The sequence below is a fragment of the Urocampus carinirostris genome, chromosome 12 (genome assembly GCF_059441175.1).
Source record: "Urocampus carinirostris isolate Australia breed hairy pipefish chromosome 12, RoL_Ucar_1.0, whole genome shotgun sequence".
In the NCBI taxonomy this organism is placed as follows: Eukaryota; Metazoa; Chordata; class Actinopteri; order Syngnathiformes; family Syngnathidae; genus Urocampus; species Urocampus carinirostris.
In genome coordinates this window covers 35798749-35826374 of record NC_142360.1, presented here as the reverse complement: position 1 = coordinate 35826374, position 27626 = coordinate 35798749, and the positions used below count along the sequence as shown (strand labels likewise).

Below are 27626 nucleotides of genomic sequence, written 5' to 3'. Positions count from 1 at the left end.
GTTCAGGGTGTCCCCTGCCCACTGCCCGATGATTGCTGGGATGGGCTCCAGCACCCCCGCGACCCTACTGAGGATAAGCGGTGCAGCTAATGAGATGAGATGAGACTTTTCAGTGCCAAATTTAATTAGTATTTGCAATGCTCGTAAAGAGTCGTTCGAAAGCAAAAAAACAAAAACAAAACAAAAAAAAACACGTCACTTTCGTTACTGTCGCTTTGAAATGACGTCATTAGGATTTTCACCAAATCATGCGATCAACATTTTGTAAAGCAGAATATCAATACATGAAATTCAGCATTTGCAAATGCAACGTTATTGTGTCATTGATGTTAAAACATTTCTTAGAAATACATTTACCCATTTCAGATGCTTTGAATAACACGATAACAATATGTGTAGTTCATCTCGGACGGGGTGCCTACGTCATCTATGTTCGCCGTCGCTTTTATATATACCGTATCATTTCATTTCCCTCAAAATTTTGCTATCAACAGAGTTTAAGAGTGAACTTCAAGAAATAAGATTTAGTAATTTCCCTCTCAACCAAAAGAGACATTCATGAGCCATTTTTTTATTTTGTTAAAAGTTATCTTGTCTTTTGACAAATTTAGAAATACGAAGAATGACCAGGACGGAGTACATCTAAATTCTGGATTAAAATTCAAGGGGAAGGCCTCAAATCTCATCGAATGAAGATTTAAATTGGATTAAATTCAGGCCAGATTAGGTATGTGTGCCTTGTTACGTCTATAGTGGAAAGACAGAATATTGCGTTTCTCTGTCAAATGAAGTGAATAAACCTAAACGATGTTAATAACAAATGTATTAGTTTCTCGACATGAACATATCAGGCATGCAAGCATTTTTATTGTTGCGTTGGCGTTATTTGGAAACATCTTAAATTAAAACCAAAAGCAAAAAAAAAATATTACGTTTGTTGCGCTATAACCGCCCGTGCAGCACACATAAGGAAGTAATTCGTTACCTTCTCATGCTAGTTTCGCTTTAGGGTGAGGGTTAGTTTCCTATTAGTCAATACTGTCGATGACTGCACTTTGATTTCAGTTAAATAAGATTTCTTACTCTCACTTTGATTGCATGACACGATTTTCTGGTGATCTGAGTTATTACATTTTCCCCAAAACAGTGATTTGTCTTTTTGAAATGCAGCAAAGTTAACAGGTTTAAAATTGCAGGAGAAATTAAAAATACAATCCATATTTTTACTCCTGGCCCTTTTACCAAACTCTTAACCCAATGCAGCCCAAAAGTTCTGCTCTATAAGTACATGGAATGTCCCACTTGGCATGAAAATGTATGCAACCTACTTTCTTGTGGGGTTGTCTGCAGGTTGACCACACGGCCTAGGCATCATGACGTCAGCAAGCATCCATTATTTCATCACCAATCAAGCACCCGACTCCCGATCCAGCCCCGGCTGCATATGTTACATCTATGGACAGCACCAAAGTCCCAGTGGTCCCCAAAAACTGCAAGTTTTCATGTTGGGATTAAAGACCCCAATGTACTGCGAGATGGAGAGAAAATATCTGGAAAAAGTGAGCGAAATGGAGGCTGGCTTACTGTTGGCTCTCCCTGAACAGGAAAGGCTGGAGTGGGTCAGAAATAGAGAAGCTCTCCGGAAAGTGCTGACACTTTGCGAGGGGACAGAAGTTTTTGTGGAACAAGGAGGAGAGGAATTGAAAGGTGTCATCTGCTACATTGGAAACCAGCCGGGATTCAAGTCCGAGGAGCCTTTGATGGCCATTTACTTTGGGATTCAGCTGCAGGTACCGGCCTACAAATAATGTCACTCTCCGCACATGTGGGCTTCTAAATTAATCCTTCTTAAAGGGCACATCATTGATGATCATTTTCACATGCACATTGTAGAGTATATAGTTAAGTAGACACTCAAAATAAGGAGAGAAGATATCAATGGATTTTGAACTTGGAAGGTGAACAGGAGAGAGCTTAAACCTCTGATGAGATATTCTAACCTGTTTTAAAAGCCCTCCCCGGATTCCTTCTTTTAATTATTAAATCTCCTAGGTTAAAAAGAAGATCAGTCTTAAAGGGTGTGAAAATCGAAGAGTAGCAACATGAAGTGGCCAGTTGTGACAATGATGTTAACAGTTTACAATATTCAAAACAACAAAGGACAATACACTAACTGTCAAGATAATTAACTGCCATCTGAAACGATCTCCTTTGTAGGTGTCCAATATTAAAAACAGAATAAATGTATCACATATGGAAATACATACACATAAGTTAGACCCCGGAATTTGGCGTCACAGCCTTACGACGTTTTTACTTAATGGCGTGGAGTAAGAGTTTTTTTTCCTGCCACCTCTTGGTGGCATTTTCCCAGTTAAACCACAACACAATTCCTTATGCATGCCCAAAAATAACTTAACAAACAAATATGCCTGTCTTTTATTGGTCGATGTCATATAAAATCTTGGTCTGCTTTTGGTTCGCATCAAGGCCTCGTGAAGATGCCGATATGCTATCGGCTGGACCACCTTCTACAATACCTTTCACTCCATTCAATTAGGAATCCTATGTGCTTTTTAAAGAAATTGTGTGTCAACGACACAATGCTGTATTTTTTGTGTGCAGCATTTATTGGCTATAGGTCGCGAGGCTTGCAGGATTGCTCAGAGGAGAATCAAAAACATGATAACCGTAGATAGATACGAAGAAGGCATACAAATGCCTATTTTCGCTAAATTACATGGCTGTAACTAATTAATGATCGGGATTATTATTAAATAATAATAATAATAATAATAATAATTTCCTTTGCATTGTCATTCTTTGTAACAATGTACACAGAACGAAATGTCGATACACCTGACCTGTTGTAGCGAGCCGATGCAGCCGCAGCCAACAGAGGGCGCCGCCATTTTTGCAATTAAAGTCTTCTTAGGGAATGGATATCCCCAGAGTGGAGGTTTTAAAATCGCTAAGAACTTTGACATTTTTATTGTTTAACATCTCGTGCATTCATTCAACATGGTTGATGTAAAGTGTAAGGAAGAGGCGAGCCGTTCCTTTCGAAACAAAAGTGGAATAAGAAAGCATGTCTATTTTGCATAGAAACTTTTATAGAGAACAAATCCTTAAAGAAGAAGGCTTTTTTATGCTGGGGTTGCGTTCCAAAACGTCCAGCGACGGTCAAAACATGCAAAGTAGGAACCTATTTTTATTTAGTCAATAATTATTTGTAACTCAAGAACAAACCCAATTTAGCAAATACAATTACTGTACTTAATAAATGTTTATTTTTATTTTTTACATATAACCCACCCACCCATATATACACACACACATTCACCCACCCACCCATATATACACACACACACAGACACCCACCCACCCATATATAGCTATGAGTATTTACAGTACTGTCAAATTATGATTTCAAAAGAAATCTTGCGATTTTATTGCACAAATGTATTGATTAAGGAAACGATCCACTTTACATGACACTTTTTCCGCTATGATGTGAATGTTATGGAAAATTGCATTTACCTTCCTGTCCTACAGAATCCATAGATTTTTCCATTATAAAACTTTAAAAAAAAAACAAAAAAAAACGGTAGGGAGCGCCAAAGAACCTCACATGGCTCCAGAGCAAGTTTAGCATGTTGAGAAGACCATCTTTGTTGGTGATAGGAAGTGTCTTCCTTTGTTTAATCAATCAGAGTGCAGAACATATTCCACGATGAAAATCTGCAAAGTAGCAAAATTGTGGTTAGTAAACTGAGTAAATCAAGGAATTACTGCAATCTGGATATGTCTCGGTCACTGTTAACAGATGACAAAGTCATCCTAGATTGCAAATATTGTCACGGTATTCTACATAATCTGCCTTGCTTTAAGTAAATAGGTGCCACGTTGTGTTAGTAAGGTTTATTATCGAGCAATTGGCGGAGGTAGACAGGTATAAGATCGACAAGCTGTTGATGATTGTGTAAGCACTTGAAATAAAAAGTTACTGTCACTTTAACAATTTCACATCACAATTTTTTTATTTGGCTGTTGTAGTTCTTAGGCGCAAACTGGAACGCTAACGCTTATTGTAAACTGGATTTGGAGTGGTCTCTAGTGGTAGCCTCTGGGAATGCTCACCTGGATTTACCGTCGTATGCGGTGCAAAAATATTCTTCCAGAAAAACTCGTATGCCAAAATTCTCGGGTTTTGAGGTGCTCGTATAAAGAGGTACCACTGTAATTGTTCATTTTCTGAAACGCTCACTTTCCAATTTCTCCCAAATTTTCATTTTGCTTCATTCAAGGGAGAAGACAAGGGCAAGAGGAACATAGACAAAAGCCTCTACAGCTTCCGTCAAGAGGCCTGTGATATCTTTGTTCCTTTTTCCAAAGTGAGGCCATGTCACGGGGAGTCATTCGCGCCAGGCAGATCCAAACTGGATGATTTTCCCGGTCGACAAACGCGAATGCCGGTCCCGGGTGACCGGGTCACCTATTTTATCGAAGATTACTGTTGCTACGGGATGGTGCTTGACGTCAAAGAGAGAGACGGACAACAATTTGCGGTGATTTCAACAGTGAGTCCAACGGTTTTCCGATAGCTAAATTATTTTGTCGACCTAACCCCTAAGAAGATCCTGTTGAAATTGGACTTTGTGTTCAGAACTTAAACAGTGTGGTTGATTGACAACATCGTAGGAATCTGGGTAGTAAAAAACAACCAATCATTTAATTATTAAATCAATCAATCAAGATGTTTTTGTAAAGCTCTTTTCTGGCAAGAAATTGAAACAAAAGTGATGTATAAAACCATTCAGTGTCTATCTATCTACCTTGGTCATATCCCTCAAAAGGGGGTGACCGACAGCAAAACAAATACATACAATAACAAAGAAAATAAAGAGGGAAGAAAATAGCAAAAACACACACACAAACATTTTTGGACCATGGCCAACCTAAATGCCCAAACACCCAAACAAGTTAGGCACCTCGGCACCCAAGTTGGTCATGCTTTCGTCCCTCCAGATGAAAGTCCCTGTGGTGAGGGTGCCTCTCCTCGTGAGAGCTAAGAGAATTCTCCCACCGTGGTCCGCTGCGTGTCGTAAAAGGCGACTAAAGTGGAGGGAGCAAGGAGACTGGGGATCCTCTCCTCTGTATCTCTACTCCCTAAGAGACAGCAAGGGAAAGAAAGGGGGGCGGGAGACCGAAAGGTCTCGCAAACCCTAGTTATAGGGTCACTAAATGTGAGAGGATGTGGAAGTAAAGCGACTGAGTGGAAGAAAGAGGAGATAGGAAGGAGGATGACTAAAAGGAAGGTTGATGGTGTTATCCATTCAGTGTACAATGGTTAAATAAACCCTTTCTTTTTCCCCATCCAACCATCCAAAACACCAACTCCTTTGACATAAAATGGTTAAAATAAAATAAAAACAAAATAAATAATACTACAAAAAAATATTAAAATAAATACAATTATGGCAAGGTTCAGACTAACCATGTGAAGAAATGGACCTGAGGGAGGCTCACCCACATTGATTTGCGAGCGAGGGGCTATGATTTAATAGTGGAAATATGGGGCTAAAAATGCAAACGATCAAATCAATTACATCAAAATAGTGGTAAGTTGTCTGTGTGAAAACACTTTAAAACCACATCTGAATTGTTTTTTTAATCAAAATGGTTTTATTTATTGTAAATCACATGCTAAATATAACAAAAAAATATATATATATATTCGTAATCTGAGTTTTATCTGAAATACATTTTTTGTACAACTTTCCATGTGAATTAGATTTTTACTTTTTTGATTTCTAGTAAACTACATAAGCATAAATGTATGCCTTATTACGTAAGAGAATAGTATTTTGGCCTGGATTTTTATTACTATTTTTTCAAAATGTAAACAATTTAAAAAAAAAACCTACACAATCATTTCAGGGATGTTTATGAAAGATGAGTAATTAGTCATATCTGAATATAGTAGTGTCTCGTAGCGCTAGCTGCAGATTAGCATTAGTTTGGAGTTTGAACCTTACACACATCAGGCTTAGCCCAAAAAAGGACCTTTTTGCCTGAGCTGCAAGTTCTCCCTTATTTTAACTATAGAAAAAACTTCTCCTATTTAGGCTCAGTCCCATTATAGATAGATAGATAGATAGATACTTTATTCATCCCCGCAGGGAAATTTACATTTCCAGCAGCATCCCTGCGCTGAGAACAATACAATAATAAAGCAAAAAGAATACAATATACAAATACCCAATGTGACGTGCTAATACCCAATGTAGCATGTTATATAGAGTATCTAGTTAGTGCTACACAGAATACACATTGCAATAAAATACGGTAATATGCAATGTAAGGGGTGTGGTTTAATGTGGGCCTTTACTCCGCTGGGTGGAGTTAAAGAGCCTCATGGCATGAGGAAGAAAAGATCTCGTCAGTCTGTCTGTGGTACAAGACATTACTCCCCTTTTTGCTTTCCCTTTCATCTTGTTTATATTCCTTATCACACTTTCAGTTTTTTGGTGACGGCGAAGGAATGATTTATTTAAGAATAGTCTTGGGAAAAAAATTATCTTTAGGAGGCCTTGGGTTGTAAAAAACCTTAATTACTGTACTCTAAAGTGCTAGGACCCAAGTGTAGCTTGAGCTGCGAGTGTCCTTTACAGGTTCCAATGTTTGTTTTTTTTAGCTTTAGAAAAACCTTTCAGATTTAGGCTCAATCCAATTACTCCCCTCCACTTACTCCTTTGTATTGTTTATCTTTTTTCTCCCCCTTCCATTTCTTTAGTGAGGAACAATTACTCTAGGAACTGGGAACTTTTTTCCTGCTTGTCACGTTATCACTTTGAGCTGTGCTAGTTGTGATGGAACATACTAAATTTATCTATCTATATATCTATCTACTATCTCTCCACATTGGTCATATCCCTCAAGTGGGGTGACCGACAGCAAGACAAAGACATACAATAACAAAGAAAATAAAAGGGAAAAAATAGCAAAAAACACACACAAACAAGTTAGGCACCCCGGCACCTAAGTTGGTCATGCTTTCGTCCCTCCAGATGAAACGGGACACCAGAAAGCGGCCATGTCACTCGGTTCAGGGACACAACACACTCTTTTGTTCAACAGCAGGGCCCGACAGCTTTCACTGGTTTACCCCTGCCCATCCCTTAGAACGCATCTAAACATCCATCCCACTATCCTTTCACAACACCTCTCCACTCATTCCTTTCACCAAAAATCACTATCACTATCACTAAATTTAGCTTTTTTTTTCTTTTCTATTCAATTCAAAGCGGTAAACCTGATCCCACTACTCACTGTTTCACCTACCCCTTTGCCTTGTTTATCTCACTCTTCCCCCTTCTACTTCTTTGGTGAGGGTGAATGAACGTTTATCCAGGAACTGGCCTAGCAATCAGCCTTAGAAAAACTCTTCTGCTATAGGCTCAATCCCTTTCACTTACCCCAATGTATTGTTTACCTCCTCCGCCCCTTCCATTTCTTTAGTGAGGAACAATGCTTGTAGGAATTGGAAATTCAGAATCAGAATCACCTTTATTATCATTGTGTTGCGACAACGAAATTGGGGTTGCACTCCAGTTGGCAAATTACTCAGTATAAAATATCCATTTATCTATTATCTGCATCGCTTGTCCACAGTAGGGTCGCGGGGGTGCTAAAGCCCATCCCAGCTTTCTTCGGACAGCGGGTAGGAGACACCCTAAATTGGTTGCCAGCCAGTCACAGGGCAAACAGAGACAGACAACCAACTCGCTCATTCACACCTAGGGACAATTTGAACCGGCCAAATAACCTGACATGCATGTTTTTGGAATGTGGGAGGAAACCGGAGTGCTCGGAGGAAACCCACCCAGGCACGGGGAGAACATACAAACTCCACTCGGTGAGCTTGCGGTAGTTGGACTTCAACTCTGAACCTCTGCACCGCTGGGTTGCACGCTAACCACCAAGCCGCCATGCCGCCCTAGTACGAAGATATGATAAATAGAAAAATATAGTATTCACTTTTAATAAAGTATATTAACATCAACAAAGTAAAAACTACACTTGCTTCCTGATTACCACGTAATCTTGGAACCAGTTACAATAAATGGCGGTGTTTAACTTGCCTAACAGCGCCTTCTGTAGGAATTTCATTTCCAAAACACAACGTTAAACCATAATTGGTTTATTTCCTCCCACAATTACTTCCAGTTGGTCAGTAATGCCAAGGAGGCATGGCCAGTGAGAAGCTAGGGCACTCCTGACCTGTTTTTGTGAAAGGAGGTTCCCCTTTCCACAAAGCTTTGCGGAGGAATGGGACAGTTTTCACCTCCTTTTTAACACATTTTTGCAAGAGTAAGGATAAAGATGGAGAAGGAGAATGGGATTGAATCTAAAAGAACATTTCTCAGAAACTTAAGGAATGGAGCATAACCTACAGCTTTTTCCTTGTCTTATTTTCAGGACGTAGATGCCAATGGCAGAACAGATGAAATCGAAATCCAGCTGCAGTTCGTCGTCGTCGGGGAATATACTCCTGGTTGGTGCACACACAATCAAATGTAGAGTTTAGATCTTTTTGAAGTATTTTTCCCCCCACAGCTTCCGATCTAATTGACTTTGACACCCCTGAAGAGGAAGGGAAACGCAGCATGGGTGTCAACTCCCTGGTGGAGGTGTCCTCAGGCTCAGAAACTTTATATGGGATCATCCGCTGGATTGGGACTATTCATGGCCAGAAGCAAATTATGGCGGGACTTGAGCTAGTAGGTTTTTGGGGAGGATTGGGCTCATTAAGTTACAGTGGCATGCAAAACTATTTGGCCCCATTGAACTTTGTGACCTTTTGCCACATTTCAGACTTCAAACATCAAGATATAAAACTGTAATTTCTTGTGAAGAATCAACAATAAGTGGGACACAATCATGAAGTGGGTGCGCAAAATTATTCAGCCCCTTTACTTTCAGTGCAGCAAACACTGTCCAGAAGTTCAGTGAGGATCTCTGAATGATTTAATGTTGATCTAAATGACTAACGATGATAAATGGAATCCACCTGTGTGTAATCAAATCTCTGTGTAAATGGGTCTGCACTGTGATAGTCTTAGAGGTCTGTTTAAAGCGCAGAGAGCATCATGAAGAACGAGGAACACACCAGGCAGGTCCGAGATACTGTTGTGGAGAAGTTTAAAGCTATATTTGGATACAAAAAGATTTCCCAAGCTTTAAACATCCCAAAGAGCACTGTGCAAGCAAAAATATTGAAATGGAAGGAGTATCAGACCACTGCAAATCTACCAAGATCGGGCCGTCCCCGTAAACTTTCAGCTCATACAAGGAGAAAACTGATCAGAGATGCAGCCAGGAGGCCCATGATCACTCTGGATGAACTGCAGAGGTCTACAGCTGAGGTGGGAGAATCTGTCCATAGGATGACAATCAGTCGTATACTGCACAAATCTGGCCTTTATGGAAGAGTGGCAAGAAGGAAGCCATTTCTTAAATATATCCATAAAAAGTGTTTAAAGTTTGCCACAGGCCACCTGGGAGACACACCAAACATGTGGAAGAAGGTGCTCTGGTCAGATGAGACCAAAGTCGAACTTTTTGGCAACAATGCAAGACGTTATGTTTGGCGTAAAAGCAGAACAGCTCATCACCCTCAACACACCATCCCCACAGTCAAACATGGTGGTGGCAGCATCATGGTTTGGGCCTGCTTTTCTTCAAACAGGGACAGGGAAGATGGTTAAAATTGATGGGGTGATGGATGCAGCCAAAGACAGGACCATTCTGGAATATAACCTGATGGAGTACGCAAAAGACCTGAGACTGGGACGGAGATTTGTCTTCCAACAAGACAATGATCCAAAACATAAAGCAAAAGCTACAATAGAATGGTTCACCAAAAAACATATCAAGGTGTTAGAATGGCCGAGTCAAAGTCCAGACCTCAATCCAATTGAGAATCTTTGGAAAGAACAGAAAACTGCTGTTCACAAACGCTTTCCATCCAACCTCACTGAGCTCGAGCTGTTTTGCAAGGAGGAATGGGCAAAGATATCAGTTTCTCGATGTGCAAAACTGATAGAGACATACCCCATCGCAGAAAAAGGTGGCGCTACGAAGTATTAACTCAATGGGGCTGAATCATTTTGCACACTCACTTTTTTGTTTTTTATTTTCTAATAAGGTTTAAAATATCCAATAAAGTGTGTTTCATGATTGTGTCCCACTTATTGTTGATTATTTACGAGAAATAACAGTTTTATATTTTGATGTTTGAAGTCTGAAATGTGGCAAAAGTTGACAAAGTTCAAGGGGGCTAAATAGTTTCGCAAGCCACTGTATATGGAACAGGATCATAATTTGTCATGTTATGGATAGAAAAATAACCAACATTTTACTAATTCTTTTGTTGTCATGTGACAGAATTTCGAGAGAGTTACTTAATGCCGGTTGGTCAAAAGAGTTTAATTATAAAAGAACCTGGAATAAAAGCCAAAGAACACTACCTCAACTAAACCCAAAAGTACCTAAGCTTAATTGAACTGGACTTAAAAGAAGCCTATCCCAACTAAACCCAAAAATTACCCAAACTCGACTGAACTCAAAATAACCGTAGCTCAATTGAGATTAACTCAAAAGATCAACCTCAACTAAACCCTAAATAAGCCTATCTTAACTAAACCCAAAATAAGCTTAGCTCAGCTAAACACAAAAGAAAGCTAGCTCAACCAAACACTAAAGAACCCTAGTTGAACTAAATAAAAAAGAACCCTAGCTCAATTGAACTGAACCTAAAAGACCTCTCGCTTAGCTGAACCAAATTCAAATAACCTTAGTTTAACTAATCCCTAGCTAAACTGACTTGAGCTGGTAAATTTCTTTTATGCAGAATTGGACACATTAAGAGCTTATATGGAAAATCAAATTAACTTTACACTGGAAACATTTGTTAGAAAAACAACAACCATCATTTGTCAGATTCTGTTTTGGTCATGTGACAGATTTTCAACAAATGTACTTCATGCTGGTCGTCGTTCAAAACAAGTGAATTCTAAAGAACTCTCGCCAATCTGAACTGAACTCAAAGGAACCCTAGCTTGACCAAACCCAAACTACTCCAAGCTCAATTGAACTTAACTCAAAAGATCTTTAGTTCAACTAAACCCAAACGAATTCTAGCTCAATTGAAGGAACCCCAAGCTCAACCTAATCAAATTCAAATAACTCTAGCTTAACAGATCCCTAGATCAACTCACTTGAGATGGTAACCATTAATGGCGGATTGGTTTGGAACAGGAAATTTATTTGGTGTACAAAAAAAAAAAGAGGAAGCATTTTACAGATTACTTTGTCATCATGTGGCATCATTTCAGTAGAAGTACTTGATGCAGGTCTGCTTAAAGGTCAAAACAACTGATTTAAAGAACCCACGCTCAACTAAACTGAACACAAAAAAACCCTAACTCAACTGAACCCTAAAGAACCGTAGCTCAGTGGACAAAAACTTAAAATAACGCCTTGTTTTAGCATTTCATGGATTAGCTATTTTATAGTTCATTTGGGGGATTTTCCACAGGAGGAAGACAAGGGTTCGAGCGATGGGACTTTCCAAAATGTGTCTTACTTCCAATGTCCTCCCAAAAGAGCTCTGTTTGTCAGGTACCAGTGTTGCCGGCCCGACGCACGATTCCAAAATGACAAATGCGACCAAAAAATGCTAGCAAAGCGCAAAGACACAGGTCAGGAGGTTTTTCTTATAGTTCTATTTATAAATATTTGTTTGCATGTCATTTTTGAAGCCTTCACAAAGACATAAAAGCATTGAAGGTACCAAAGTAGTGTGTGCATTCCCCCTCAGAGAGAGAACGGCAACACGGTAACATTAAAATGGATTCGGTTGCACCCGTCAGCACGGAACAAGTTGAGCGACTTCTGATCGGACGGATGAGGGGAATCCAAGGACACTGCAACTCGTGCTATATGGACGCGGCCCTCTTCAGGTTTGTTAAATCTTATCCTTTACTTTATTTGGTGATGAAATTAATACAACAAAAACGACTCTTCAAAATAACATTGTTAAATGTCTAAATCTGTCCTAAGAAACGGAGTAAATTCAAACTGGACCCAACTCAAACTGAACTAAGTTTGAGCTATAACAGACTCAAACCGAGCTCTAACTGAACCCAACTTAAACTCAACCAAACTCAAACTAAGCTCAACATAACTGGACTCAGACCAAACCAAACTCATCCAAACTGAACTCAACTGAACCAGACTCAACTGAAGTCAACTAAACCAGACTCAACCGAAGTCAACAGAAACCAAACCCGGGCTGAACCAGATTTGAACTAAAACAGTCGATCTGAACCGGATTCAACAAAAGAAGATTTAACATAAGTCAGACCAAACTCAAAAGACTAAGAAGAGTTGATAATGTATGCTGGAAAAGACAGGCAGCCAGGCCCTTTTCTTTTGGGCCATGTTCAATCTAGAACAACAAAGATGACACTAAACAGGGTTTATCCTTGATAAGTCTTCAAAGACATTGAATTCATAATTCTAAAAATAAGTCAAGTCAAGTCAAGTCATTTTTATTTGTATAGCCCTAAATCACGAAGAGTCTCAAAGGGCTTCACAGATTATTACACTATATTACACAGACTATTTTTCAGCCGACGAGAAGAGTAGGTTATTCATATGCTATGGAGTAGAAGTGAGTTTTAAGTTTAGATTTAAACATTTCCACTGAGGTTGCAGATCAGATCTCAGGGGGAAGAGCATTCCACAGCACCGGTGCCCGGATGGAGAACGCTCTCGAACCAGCAGAACACTTCTTTGCTCTTGGGATCACCAGAAGACCGGCACTCTCAGATCGTAGGCTTCGGACCGGGACGTAGGGGCAAATCAGATCTGAAAGATAAGAGGGAGCAAGTCCATGTATGATTTTGTACAATACTAAGAGAACCTTGAAATCACATCTATGGCTAACTGGGAGCCAATGCAGGTTAGCCAAAATCGGTGTTATGTGATCGTACTTTTTTGTCCTAGTTAAGAGCCTCGCTACGGCATTTTGTACCAGCTGAAGAGACTTGATTCTAGACTTCGGGAGACCAGAGAGTAGTGCATTACAGTAATCGAGACGGGAGGTAACAAACGCATGAATTATAATTTCCGCATCAGACTGAGACAGTATTGAACGGATTTTAGCAATGTTACGAAGATGGAAGAAAGCGGTTCTAGTAATTTTCTTTACATGCATTTCAAAGGATAGATCAGGGTCAAATAATGACACCTAAATTTTTAACTGAGTCACTCTGTGTGATGTGACATTTGTCAATGTTCACAGCAGTTTTTGAGAATATATCACGGCATTTAGATGGACCAATGACTAACATTTCGGTCTTTTCAGAGTTAAGACGCAAGAAATTGAGTGACATCCACTCTAAGGCCCTAATTGTCATTAAAATGTCTTAAAGACAATTTTTGAAAGTCTTAAAAATGTATAATATAAAATGAGAGATATATTTGGGTGAATTAAAAAGATTTAGTGACATTTTTCAATTGCCTTTTTAATGAATTAAACAATTTACTTTGGTGCAAGACTACAAGGAAACTATCAAAACGGTGATGTGGTTTCAGTTGGAGGCATGTCTTGGGTCTGGCCACAATACAAATAGACAGGGAACCTGACTTTGGACCCAGGGTCAGCAACCTTTTTAGTGTGGAGTGCCACTTTCAAATTTCCTTGTAAATCAGTGTGCCACACCAAGATTAATGACTCGCACAGAATTTTTTTTATATCCAACTGAGCTGTGATTTTACACCAGTCCAAATATACAACATGGATATACATTAAAACCGTATAACTGAACGATTTATCTTCCACTATTCTTGTTCATCAATCAACTAAAAAATGAATCTGAAAAACAAGTGGAAAGGCCTATAGACATCCATGACTTCATTTTTGTTACCACAAGAATCAACCATTCTTTATCAACAATGAATTACAATCAAAAACAAGTGATATGGACAGCTACCATACCATTCATCAATTAAATCTTATTGCAGAAAATATAAAAAAATGAAATAAAGGCAACAAGGCAGAAGGCTACTTGAAAATAAGTGCAACAGAAATAACAGCTGATTTGGTCTCAGATATAAATGGTTTTCCGTGCTTTGCTATGTATGCAGTGAGCAATGTGATAACTTGCTTCAGTGGTGGTGTTTTAGAAGTGACAAAGGTTTTTAGGGTCCGTGTTAGTTTGCCGTACCTGGACACAGCGCGTTTCAATGTCTACGCCTTCAATTCAGGTTTGGTCTCGTAATGACGTTTAATACTTGATGTGCGAGGTTCAACGCTCTCGAGGCATAATGCACAAATGGCACAGTCATTTTTTGCACAAGCCCCCAGTCGTCAGTCAAAGAACGAGATTTTTTCGCTGAAGGAGCTGTCATTATTCATTCATTTATCGCACGCCGGTGTTTCTGTGGCTGGGTCAAAACACGGATTTCTCCTCTTCTGCGAGTCGCTGTGCAGACACACACTCGCACACGGAGCAGAAGAGGGGGGGCGCTGCCGTAAACCCTCTAAACAACACGACACGCAACTAAAAATGTCTAAATTTAGGGTTAAAATGCGCATTAAAAAAAAAAAATCATTATTATTTTGCCGTGCGCTCGCGTGCCAATGGATAACCCTTTGCGTGCCACTGCCAGAACGTGTGCCATAGGTTGCCAACCCCTGCTTTGGACCATTCCACTAAGTGGACATTTCATGTTTTTGACCATGGCTAAAAGCTGTTTGTGTTTTTTTGTTTGTTTCAATTAACCAGGTCTTAAATTGGATTTTAAAGGACATTCAAAAAGTCTTAAAAAGTCTAGAGTTAAACTTGTCTTAGTTAAGCTGTAGGAAACCTGCTCAAGCATGATTTCCACCCGTGGGAGGAGCAGCATCTTGCATTTCCACTCTCTGACTTTAGTTGAAACACCTAAGAAAAACGCGTTTTTTTTCTTGTCTTCTCAGCTTGTTTTCCTGCACATCGGTGCTGGACTCCCTGCTGTTCAAATCCACCGAGCCGCACGATGCCCCGATCCAGAAGACGCTGCTCCGAGACATCGTCAACCCGCTTCGAAGGTTTGACGGATATTTTTAGAACGTTGAGTTTGGAGGTTGCCAGAAGTGGGAGAGTTGTCATCTGAATACTTGGACATCTGTTGTGGAGTACCACAGGGTTCTATCCTGGGTCCAAAGTTATTTAATTTATATATTAACGATATTTTTAATGTTTCAAAACTATCGAAAATAGTAATATTTGCAGACGACACTAACATTTTCTATTCATAGGATAACATATGAATAGAAAATGTGAACTACTGGACTGTCTCAGAAAATTAGAATATTGTGATAAAGTTCTTTATTTTCTGTAATGCAATTAAAAAATCAAAAATGTCATACATTCTGGATTCATTACACATCAACTGAACTATTTCAAGCCTTTTATTATTTTAATATTGCTGATTTTGGCTTACAGCTGAAAAAACTCAAAAATCCTATCTCAAAATATTAGAATACTTCCTCAGACCAAGTAAAAAAAATTTTTATAACAGCAAAACTAAATCAAACATTTGAAAATGTCCATTGATGCACTCAGTACTTGGTTGGGAATCCTTTTGCACGGATTACTGCATCAATCCGGCGTGGCATGGAGGCAATCAGCCTGTGGCATTGCTGAGGTGTTATTGATGCCCAGGATGCTTCGATAGCGGCCTTCAGCTCATTTGCATTTGTAGGTCTGGTGTCTTTCATCTTTTTCTTAACTATACCCCACAAATTCTCGATGGGGTTCAGGTCAGGGGAATTAGCAGGCCAATCAAGGACAGTGATGCCATGGTCAGTGCACCAGTTACTGGTGGTTTTGGCACTGTGGGCAGGTGCCAGATCATGCTGGAAAATGAAATCCTCATCTCCATAGAGCTTTTCAGCAGATGGAAGCATGTAGTGCTCTAAAATCTCTTGGTACACAGTTGCATTTACTCTGGACTTGATGAAACACAGTGGACCAACACCAGCAGCTGACATGGCTCCCCAAACCATTGCTGACTGTGGGAACTTCACACTGGATTTCAAGCAACTTGGATTTTGCTCCTCTCCAGCCTTTCTCCAGACTCTGGCGCCTTGACTTCCAAATGAAATGCAAAACTTGCTTTCGTCTGAAAAGAGGACTTTGGACCACTCTGCAACTGTCCAGTGCTTCTTCTCCATAGCCCAAGTCAGACGCTTCTTCCGTTGTCTTGAGTTCAGAAGTGGCTCGACCATGGGAATACGGCTATTGTAGCCCATTTCCCGGACACGTCTGTGAACTGTGGCTTTTGATACCTGGACTCCAGCTTCAGCCCACTGTCTTTGAAGCTCCCCCAAATTCTGGAAGCGGCTCTTCTTCACAATTTTGTTAAGGCTGCGGTCATCTCTCTTGGTTGTGCAGCGTTTCCGGCCACATTTTTCCCTTCCAACAGACTTTTTGTGGATATGCTTTGAAACTGCACTCTGTGAACAGCCTGCTCTTTGAGAAATTTCTTTTTGTGTCTTACCCTCCTGATGGTCCTCTGGACAGCAGTCAGATCAGCAGTCTTCCCCATACTTGTGATTTAGTTTACTGAACCAAGCTGAGTGTTTTTAAGGCTCAGGAAACCCTCGCAAGGTGTTTCGAGTTAATTAGATGATTCAGGTGATTAGTTGAATAGCCTACTTGTATACTTTTTCATGATATTCTAATATTTTGAGATAGGATTTTTGAGTTTTCTTAAGCTGTAAGCCAAATTCAGCAATATTAAAATAATAAAAGGCTTGAAATAGTTCAGTTGATGTGTAAAGAATCCAGAATGTATGACATTTTGTTTTTTTTAATTGCATTACAGAAAATAAAGAACTTTATCACAATATTCTAATTTTCTGAGACAGTCCAGTATATTGGTAGCCTGTATTAATCGTGAATTAATTAACCTAAAAGTATGGATGGATATAAATGAATGATCTTTAAATTTAAATACAACCAAAGTAATATTCTTTGGTAATCACAAGGCAAAACAAGATTTAGAAGTAAAAAAAGATGGTGCTGCAATAGACATTGTATCAGAAATTAAGTTTTTAGGGGTCATATTAGACAATAAATTAAGCTGGAAAACACACATCAGACACATACAAACTAAAGTATCTAAAAGCATTTCAATCATTAATAAAGCCGAATTCGTTTTAAACTATAATGCATTGTATTTATTATATTGTTCTCTAGTTCTGCCATACTTAACATATTGTGCAGAAGTCTGGGGCAATAATTACAAAAGTTCACTACAGCCCCTTTTTATCCTCCAAAAACGTGCAATTAGAACCATACACAGGGTAGGATATCGAGATCATTTTATTCATGCAGTCCAAATTATTAAAATTAGATGATTTAGTAAAATTTGCTGCTATTTAAGGTCAACAAAAACATGGAGCCAGAAAACATCCATAAATTATTCATTCGGAAAGAAGGAAATTATAATTTAAGGGGATGTGGTAAATTCATAATCCTAAAGGTGAGAACCACCAGGAAAAGCATGTGTGTGTCTGTGTGTGGAGTCAAACTTTGGAACAATTTACATGACAAGATCAAACAATGTCCAACTATTCATGTGTTCAAACTTAAATACAAAAAAAAATTACTGGCGGAATACAGAGATGAGGAGGGTGGGGTATGAGTGGTGCTGGAGATTGGGAATAGTGTAACGTTGTGTTATTGTTGCTATTCTTATATCATAATTGTTTTTGTTGATATCATTACAATTGTTGTTATCATTGGTGTATTTGGTGGGGAAGATGAAGGCGTAGGGAATATAAGCATTTGCTTCTTACTACCCCTTTTCGAACATATTATGTAACATTATTTTGTTGTTGAGTTATTGTTTTTTTTCTGTTTTTATTTTGATGTTTGGATAAAGTTTTCATTCATTCATTCATTCATGGTTTGCTTGCTTTCAGTGAGGGATTCGTGGAAGCTCAACACGTCATGAAACTCCGACAGCAGTTGGAAAAACACGGATACTCACACTCCTTCACCACGGATGAGAAAGGTGAGTCACATAGCTAGCAAACGCTAAGAATCTTGCCTAGTCTCGTACGCCAGTTTATAACAAAGGTCCACATTTTTTTTTACGAAAACTACAAAAATTACGGGTAAAATCAAGCAGTGCTTATATTATCTCCTCTATCTTGTGCTCTTGGTTAAAATACAAAGGTGTGTAGGTCTTCATCAAACAAAAAAGCACCATCTAAAGGGAACAATATCACGAGTGCTTTATTAAGCTTTATACACATTTAAAAAACAAACGCGAAGGTAAAAGCATTACACGTTTTCTGTTGTAAACTATTGGCAGTTGTAGAAAATGGATAATAGATAGATAGATAGTGATAGATAGATACTTCCAGCAGTCTACCCTGTTGTTTATTAACAGATTAACATGATGCCCTAGGGGTGCTTGTAGCGGAGTGGATGACGTCACACGCCAGTCCAAAAGTTCGACATCCCTGCGGCAGATGGAAATCTTTTTCTTTGTGTCCAGGGATACACCACCTCGTGTTAGCGAGTCCGTCTCCTTTCCGATTCCCGTAGGCTTTCGTGTCTCTGTATAGCGGCGCTGAAGCCGGAATAGCTCCGGGTAGCTCCGGGTGGCTACACGTTAGCGTCCGGGGTGCTAAACGTGAGCCACGTTTCCGCAAAACACAGCAACTGCGCTTCCTGTGCGCTTCGATGTTTTCCACCAGCACTCATTGGTCTTATTTGGTAGTGAGTTCACATTTAGATCAGTTGCCATAAATCGATTGAAATATTTGAAATGCGCAGACATTTTTCATTGTACTCTTTGTTTTCATTATTTTTCCCTTTTCCTTTTTTCTACTCATTTTTATCCGAATTTTTCCTTTTTTAACATTTTCCCCCTTTTCAATCTTTTCACCCTATACCCCGCTTGTTTTTCATGTTTCCTCCTTTCCCCTGGTTTGTTCTTTTCTCCCTTTTTTCTTTTGTTTCCAATTTTCTTTCCTTTCCCGGTTTTATTGTTTGATCCTTCTTACTCCTTTCTCCTTTTTTCTTGATCTATTTTTTAAAAACGTTTTAATCCCCTGTCCTCTTTTTTTTTACCCATTTCTTTTTTTCTTCTTTTTTTTAACATTTTCCCTTTTTATTCTGTTTCCCTTTATCCTTTATCTTGTTTTTCCTTTTGCTCCTCTTTTTTCTCCTTTTCCATTTTTCTCCCTTCCCGTTTTATTGTTCTCCTTTCTGTCTGTTTATATTTTCCCCCCATTTCTCTTTTTTCTTCCTTTGTTATTCTCATTTCCTCCCTATTGTTTTTTTCTCTTTTCTTCTTCCCCCCTTTTACTTCTGGTTCTCTTTTCTTCCTTTGACTCTTTCCTTATTTTCCTATTTTCTCTATTGCCTTTTTTTCTCTTTTTACCCCCTTTTCTTTTTTTCCTCTTTTACCTATTTCATATTGATTTTCTTTTTTTCCTCTTTCTTTTTTTATCCGATAACAATGTCTAAAAATTACTTGTGTATATATATATATATATATATATATATATATATATATATATATATATATATATATATATACATGCATACATATATTATGTGTAAATGTTAAGAATGTTCGGGTCATGTTTGCCCTCCTACAGAAACCGTATGATTTACCATTATCAAATATTTTTGAACCTTTTTTTTTCAGATCCAGAGGAGTTCCTGACGGTCATCATGCAACACATCTTGGCCCTGGATCCTCTGCTCAAATTGTACGTCACCGCCAGCACGTCCGCTAGACGTCCTTTTAGAGTTACTCGGTTTTTCCGTTTAGATCAACGGGCGGAAAAGTGCAAGAGAGTTACTGCTACCAGATCTTCCTGGAGCAGAACCATAACCTGGTCCTACCCACTGTGCAACAGTTGCTGGAGCATTCCTTTTTCAGCTCCGGACTCAAACTGGCAGAGGTGAGGCCTCCGATTCTTTTTATTATATTCTGACAAATCAACATTTTGGAACTTCTATCCTTGTAGTACAGGGGTCTCCAACGTGGTTTCCACGGGCCCTATGACCGTTTCTGTAAAAAGCTCACCAGTTATGGTCATTTTTTTTATTTGTTTTTACCGGCAGTTTGGTTTTAACTGGCTTGAGAAATCATCAAAACAATCAGTGTCCTTAAACACATTGTCAATTCTACAGAAATTATGTTTAAAATGAGCTTATAATTGATATATGTCAATCACTCAGTGCCCTTATACAAAGAAGCTGTTGACTGAGCCCATTGAAACCCTACTTCTAACGATAACATAATCATAACATAATCATAACATAATAACAACATAGTAACACTATAATAATATGTTATTTTAGAAATGTAAATGAAATAGTAGTCCTTTCTGCGAACACTAACAAAAAAGTAGCTCTGAGTCGAACTTAAACTGAATAAACCTCACACTGAACCGAGCTCAAGTGAACTCAACTGAACCAAATTGAAACAACAAAGACAAACTCTACTGTACTGAGCTCAACTGAACCAAATTTTGACTCAATCAAACTCCAACTTAACAAAACTGCAACTGAAGCAGACTTGAACATAACTCAAACTAAACCAGACTCAAATGAGCCAAACTCAAGCAAGCTCAACTGGACTAAACTGAACTAAACCAGACTTGACCCTAACCCAGACTGAACTGAAAGTTCAAACAAACTTAAACTCAACCAAATTAAACTGTACTAAACCAAACTCTATTCAATAAAACTCAAACAAGCTCAAATAAACCAAAATATACTTACCTGAACTCAAAAAAACTGGACTCAACTGAACCAATTTCGCACTTAACCAAACTTATACTGAATTAAACCTGAACTGAGGTCACATGAACCAATCTTATACTGAACTCAAACTGAACCAAGTTCAACTGAACCAAACTTAAATTCAGCCAAACCTAATTAAGCCAAACTCTACTAAACCATACCCTATTGAACAGAGCTCAATAAAACAGGAATCAACTGAACCAAACTTGAACTTAATCAGACTCAAACTGAACCTAACTCTACTGGACAGAGCTCAACAAAACTCATACTGAACCATAGTAAAACCCAACTTAACTCAAACTGAACCAGACTAATACTAAATCAAATTTGAACTGAACTGAGCCAAACTGAACCAAACTCTTAGTGAATAAAATTTGACTGAAACCGACTCAAACTAAACCTACCGAATTTTCCGCACTATAAGGCACACCTAAAAGCCTTTATTTTTTTCAAAAGCTGACCATGCGCCTTATAATACAGTGTGCCTTATTTATGGATCAATATTAATTCGCAAAGTCTTGCAACTAACTTGCCGCCGCCGACTAGATTTTCCCCCGAACGCCAAGTAGTCCGTGGTGTATGCTGGGATTTATTTACCGGCGTTTCATTGGCTAACCAATGTGTCAATCATCATTTGAATCGATCACTATTGGCTAAAGTTATTCGGAGGTCAAGGGGAGGATCCTTTTTATCATTTACAGGCTGGCATTGGCTTGAACGGCAAAACAAAGCCTGCAATTGGCCCAATAGGCGTGTCAATCATCAGTTTAATCGATCACTATTGGCTAAAGTTATTCGGAGGTCAAGAGGCGGATCCTTTTTATAATTTACAGGCTGGCATTGGCTTAAACGGCAAAACAAAGCCTGCAATTGGCCGAAAAAGATGAATGCGTATAGCACGTGGCTGACGGCATACAGAAAGCATTTTTTTACTATTTTGTATTTGTAAGTATTTTATTCTCCTGGATTTACTAAACTCGGCTGCACATTATTATGAACACAACGACTTCGGTGAGCTACTCCGGCTTCCGGCTTTCTATATTATCCCTGTATCTTGTTTCAGACTGAACTCGATGTTTCTGTGATAAGCGGTGCAGATAATGGATGAATGGAGTGTCTATTTTTAAATTAAACTCAATTCCAAGTGTTTATTGTCATATGCACAGTAAAGTTGCGAGCAAAAAAGAAAATAGAAACTAAGGAATGGTTGGCATTTCTTGAATCCCAAGACTTTAACCTTCCGAATGATATTTGAAATTTGAGTGACATCGTACGGACACCGCATCCGCACGTGTCTACGACACGTATTTGCTTCTTTGCAAGCTTTCGGAATGTTAAGGGGCTAATAAGTTTGACTGAACTATCTGACTGTTTTGTCCACGTTCCCATTGTAGCGCCTTATAATCCGGTGCGTCTTATGTATGTCAAAAATAGGACCAAAAACTATTTTTTCGGGGTGCGCCCTGCTTTATTCCTGGACCCTGGCTATTTCAGCTGAAAATGAAAATCTCCATTCTGATCCCTGTATAGTGCGGAAAATACGGTAATTAAAACTGAACTCGACTCACTCTGTCACAAGCCAGAAACGGAGACAGGGCCCAGTAGCATTCGTTTACCCAGTTTTATTGATAAAGAGGGAGAACAGTGCTTGCTTCCACGATCCGATGGTTGACGGACAAGGGTAGCAGGTAACAGGAGACGCGGAAGTTCCACTTCCCTGTCGAGCGAGGATAGTTGTGGGCAGCAGGAAAGCTGGTCGATAGCCGGGACGGGGGAGCAAGGGCGGTAACGAGTCCAGAAAGAAGGCCGGCAACAAGTATCAGGCAGGAAACAGGGCAAAACGGGTCGATGGCCGGGACGGATGAGCAGGGCAGAAACGGGTCCAGAAACAGGTCGGCAACAGGTATCAGGCAGGAGAAAACGGCAAGAAAATGTCGGAAGGTATGAAGCTTGCCTAGCTGGGAGCATAGCAATGGTCTGACAGCTTCCTCTTGGAAGCCGGGGGTTTAAAAAGAGTCTGAACCAATCAGCACTCAAGGCTGTTGGCGCCAATTGGGCAGTCACAGGTGCCCTGAATCAGCAACCATGACATACTCGGAGACCATCTTCACTTTCCAGGTTCCTTCCTGCCTCATCCTTCAGATGCCTCGCTTCGGGAAGAAATTCAAAATGTTTGAGAAAATCATTCCATCCGTCAAGATGGACATCACCTCTCTCCTCGTTGGAGGTAAGAATGAAGGTCAACCCGGTTGTCCAATCACAGTCTGAGAAATGTATGATGTCCTGTTTTAGGACCTCAACAATGCATCCTTTGCGGCAACCTGGCCGAAGAAGAGTGCAAAAACTGCTACGAAGAACCCGTCTTCAGCCAGACGGGATGGAAAGTCTTTTGCAAGACTTGCTCGCTTCAGGTGGGGCGGGACCTGAGACGGGGGGAGGGCGTGGCCCAAATCTGTCCACCAGTAGTGAGCAAATATTTTGAGTAGCGGACCGCCTTGGGTTCAAAAAATGTGGCCCAGGGGCCGAGTCTGAAGACAGATCCAATGTTTCACATCTATGAATCAATATACATGCAGACATCCAAAGGTTCTATTTCTTTACATTTGTTTTCGATAAATTAGTCTCATCTGGTTTTGAAACGCTCAGAATAAAAGATAATAGACAGAGATAATTTCATTTATAAATGATAATTTATTAAGTCCTTGTTTTAAGCACTAAATTTGATACTTTGTTTTGTAGATTTACTGTAGTTGTTTTTTCATAGGATTTTAGAAGAATTTCTGTAGTATTTTTGTAGTATTACTACAGAAGTATGTTTGTAGTAATTCTGTAGTAATGTTGTCATATTTCTGCTGTAGTTTTGTAGTAGTACTTCCGTAGCCTTTTTTGTAGTATTACTGTAGATGTACTTTTGGAATATTTACACGGTAGTATTTCTGTAGTGGTTTTGTAGTATTATTTTAGTTGTATTTTATTAGTATTTCTGCATAATTATTTCTGTATTATTATTGTAGCTATATTTCTGTATTATTTTTTCAGTATTAATGCAGGTGTATTTTTGTAGTATTTCCTTTGTATTTCTGTAGTATATTCGTAGTAATACTCTAAAAGCCTTTTTGTAGTCTTACTGTAGATGTATTCCTCTAATATTTTGTTAGCATTATTGGAGATGTATTTTTGTAGTAATTTTGTAGTAGTATTTTTGTTGCATTTCCGTAGTATTATCTTCGTATTTCTCTAGTAGTATTTTTCTTGTTTTTCTGTTGTATTTCTGTAGCAATATTGTTGTGTTTTTTTTGTAGTATTCATTTTGTATTTTAGCATTACAGTAATAATATTTTAGTTGTATTTATGTAGTATTTTTGAACTTGATAGTATTTAGACTTTGATATTTAATTTTGTGGTAATTTCACAGTATTTTTGAAAGGGCAATGGGGACAAAGCTGGCACCCAAAAAAAAAACCCTTACATTTTTTATCAGTGCAGACGCTCGCTCCCCTACTTACGTACATTCGAGTTACGAATAATGGTAGATTTGAACATTTTTTTCGGGATGTTGAAAAATATCCGGACATTACTGTAAGTAAGATTTTGTTTTGTGTGCACCTTTATCCGAGTAGAGGACAGTGCTGTAGTTCTTCTTTCCGCCGTGTGGCGCTGTGAGAGGTCACCCAGTATCCACCTGAAGAAGAAATCCGGCTTCTACTTCCTCGTTCGTGTTCACACTGCACTGTATCTCTAGCACGCCAATAACTTTGACGTTTTTATTGTTTAATATCTCGTGCATCCATTCAATACGGTTGGTTAAAAGTTTAAAGAAGAGGCGAGACGTTTCTTTTGAAATGAAAGTGGAATTAGAAAGCTTGATGCGGTTGAGAAAATGGTTGGATCACTTTTTTTCGTCCACTTTTTACCACGGAGGAGGAAGTTGCCTAACTCTTCCAAAAATAAGTTAACCTAACTATAGTTACCTTGTTGGGAATTAAAGATCAAAATGTACCGTTTACCAAATTGTTCGAATTAGTTGTCGGACTCCATTAACCAAACACAACCTACATTCACCCAACAATTTATGCACGCTCGTTTCTTGAGGGAAAAGATGAACAGGAAAGCCGAGATTTCCACACGGGGGCAGATTTTATTTCCCTAACCAAAGAACTAAGTGAACTCCATCGAAAACGGCCAAATTAGTGACGTTGGAGTGCGTGTGAAGCCTTTTTCCCAAGTCCTTTAGCTTTTTTCTATTGGCTATCTTTTCCCCGCATAATGGCGTGCCGACTCCTCCCATGGGCGCGCCAAGGAAGCCCCCTGGGCTTCACCATCTCGTGGAAGAGCGTTCCGATGTCTTTAGTTCTCAGAACAACGCCAAGCGTTTCTCAAAACAACGCATGCCGTCCTCCGTCAGAGTCCTGTTATCAACAGAACTAGACAAAATATTCTGCATTCGGAACAGCCTGACCTGTCATTGAACTAAAGCCTACTCAGTGAAAATCTTCGTTGCTTTATGACTCAATCGTATAAAATCCTTTATAGTCCAATGTATAAAATCCTTCAACCTTTACAGGCAAGTCATGTTTATTTGTGACGCCCGTAATCACAAGAAGTCGCAAAGGGCTTCACAGACCACAGAATGTCAACGCGTAATGTGTAGCTGTGTTTTTTGAGTTCTACGCCTTATCATTCAGCTTGCTTTGTAAGATTATAGAGCATATTATTTTATCAAACTTTTATTTTTCAGTTTCAAAACAATACAGGTTACTTATAAAAGCCTTAAACATACTTATATAAACCTTAAACATACAAAATATATCACTGGAGCAACTTACGAACAAATTCAACTTACGAACGATCGTCCGGAACCTATATTGTTAGTAAGTAGGGCAGCGTCTGTAGCCTTTTTACTATTTTATATATATATATATATATATATATATATATATATATATATATATATATATATATATATTGTCATTATACTTTAATTTAATTTCGGCGGGCCGGATTAAAAAGCCTGCCAGGCCACGTCTGGCCCACGGGCTGCAGTCTGCTCACCCTGCTGTAGACTAAGGGTGTCTTTGTTCCAGGTTCATTCGCACCCTCAACGGCGCGGCCATCAAACGACGACTCTGGACGTCCCCAAAGGTTTCGCGGCACGAGCGGCGCATCGCACGCTAGCTCGAGACGTGATGGACTTGTTTGCCGTCCTCTGCATCGAGACGAGCCACTACGTCTCCTTCGTTAAATGCGGACCCGACAGTCAAGACTGGATCTTTTTCGACAGCATGGCAGACAGACAAGGTCTGTCGTTGTGTCTCTTTTATATTTGAACATCAATTCGAACTTAACCAACCTTAAACTGAACCCAAATCAAACTCAACCGAGCTTTACTGAATCGAATTTAACTGAACTCAACTGAACCCGAGTCAAACAAACTCAAACTGAACCAAGACCCAACTAAACTCCACTGACCCAAACTGTAGTGAACGCAAACTGAACTGAGCTCTACTGAACCAGATTCAACCAAACTAAATTGAACCTGACTCAATCAAACTCAAACTGAACCGGACTCGAACTTAACTAGACTCTTTCGAACTCAAACTGAACCAAACTCAGAAATAAACCAGACTCAAACCCAACGAGGCTCTAACACAAACAAGCTCAGCCGATATCAAACCACACTCAAACTGAACTAGACTCAACCAAACTCAAACTAAACCAAACTCGGGACATAACCAAACTCAAACTGTACCAAGACCCGACTAAACTCTACTGAACCAAACTGTAGCCAACACAAACTGAACTGAGGTCTACTGAACCAGATTCAACCAAACTCAATTGAACCTAACTCAATCAAACTCAAACTGAACCAAACTCGGAAATAAACCAGACTCAAACCCAACGAGGCTCTAACACCAACAAGCTCAGCCAATAGCGAACTGAACCACACTAAAACTGAAATAGACTCAACCAAACTCGAATTAAACCAAACTCGGGACAAAACCAAACGCAAACTGAACCATACTTGACCTGAACCAGACTTAAGCCCAACCGAACCTAGCTCAACAGATCTTGTCTCAAAACTGAACCCAACTCAAACTCAACTAAAACGAACCAAGCTCAACTTGACCAGACTAAATTAACCAAGCTCAGTTGAACTAAACTCAAACGGAACCAAACTCAACAGAACTGTACACAAACAATACCCAACTCAAACCGAATCCTATTAAAACATAACCAGACAAAAACTGAACCAAACTCGAACTGAACTGAACGCAACAAAACCGGACCCAACTGAACCAAACTCAAACTGAATCAAACTGAACCCAACAAAACCAGATTCAAACTGAACCCAGCTAAAACTGAACCAAACTCAAAACTGAACCCAACAAAACCAGATTCAAACTGAACCCAGCTAAAACTGAACCAAACTCAAAACTTATTGAACGCAACAAAACCGGACCCAACTGAACCGAACAAAACCAGATTCAAACTGAACCCAGCTAAAACGAAACCAAACTCAAACTGAAGTTAGCTCAATGAAACCAGACGCAACTAAACCAAACTTGAACTGAACCAAATTTGAACCATAGATAGATAGATGAATAAAGAATGGATGGATAGATAGAGAGAGGGAAATAGAAGAATGGATGGATAGATAGATAGATAGAGAGAGAGAGAGAGAGAGAGAGAGAGAGAGAGAGATAGAAGAATGGATGGATAGATAGATAAAAGAAT

At 39.2% G+C, this 27626-nt stretch overlaps 1 protein-coding gene across 2 annotated transcripts in view; it reads left to right on the top strand.

The window, feature by feature from the left end:
* Positions 1 to 279: 279 nt before the first annotated feature.
* The window catches only part of cyldl (cylindromatosis (turban tumor syndrome), like), a 28081-nt gene continuing 734 nt past the window's right edge, over positions 280 to 27626 (top strand). The window contains exons 1-15 of one of the 2 annotated variants that reach the window (XM_088350178.1): positions 280 to 727; positions 1351 to 1525; positions 1605 to 1790; positions 4308 to 4580; positions 8482 to 8557; positions 8620 to 8783; positions 11603 to 11765; positions 11885 to 12026; positions 15050 to 15160; positions 18044 to 18135; positions 19786 to 19849; positions 19912 to 20044; positions 23010 to 23118; positions 23184 to 23302; positions 25976 to 26189. In XM_088350178.1, coding sequence (XP_088206304.1) covers positions 1445 to 1525; positions 1605 to 1790; positions 4308 to 4580; positions 8482 to 8557; positions 8620 to 8783; positions 11603 to 11765; positions 11885 to 12026; positions 15050 to 15160; positions 18044 to 18135; positions 19786 to 19849; positions 19912 to 20044; positions 23010 to 23118; positions 23184 to 23302; positions 25976 to 26189 — 1927 coding nt within the window. In that variant the 5' untranslated portion in view covers positions 280 to 727; positions 1351 to 1444. Of the gene's footprint in view, positions 728 to 1350; positions 1791 to 4307; positions 4581 to 8481; positions 8558 to 8619; positions 8784 to 11602; positions 11766 to 11884; positions 12027 to 15049; positions 15161 to 18043; positions 18136 to 19785; positions 19850 to 19911; positions 20045 to 23009; positions 23119 to 23183; positions 23303 to 25975; positions 26190 to 27626 lie in introns of both variants that reach the window. The other variant, XM_088350177.1, reaches the window with a different exon arrangement.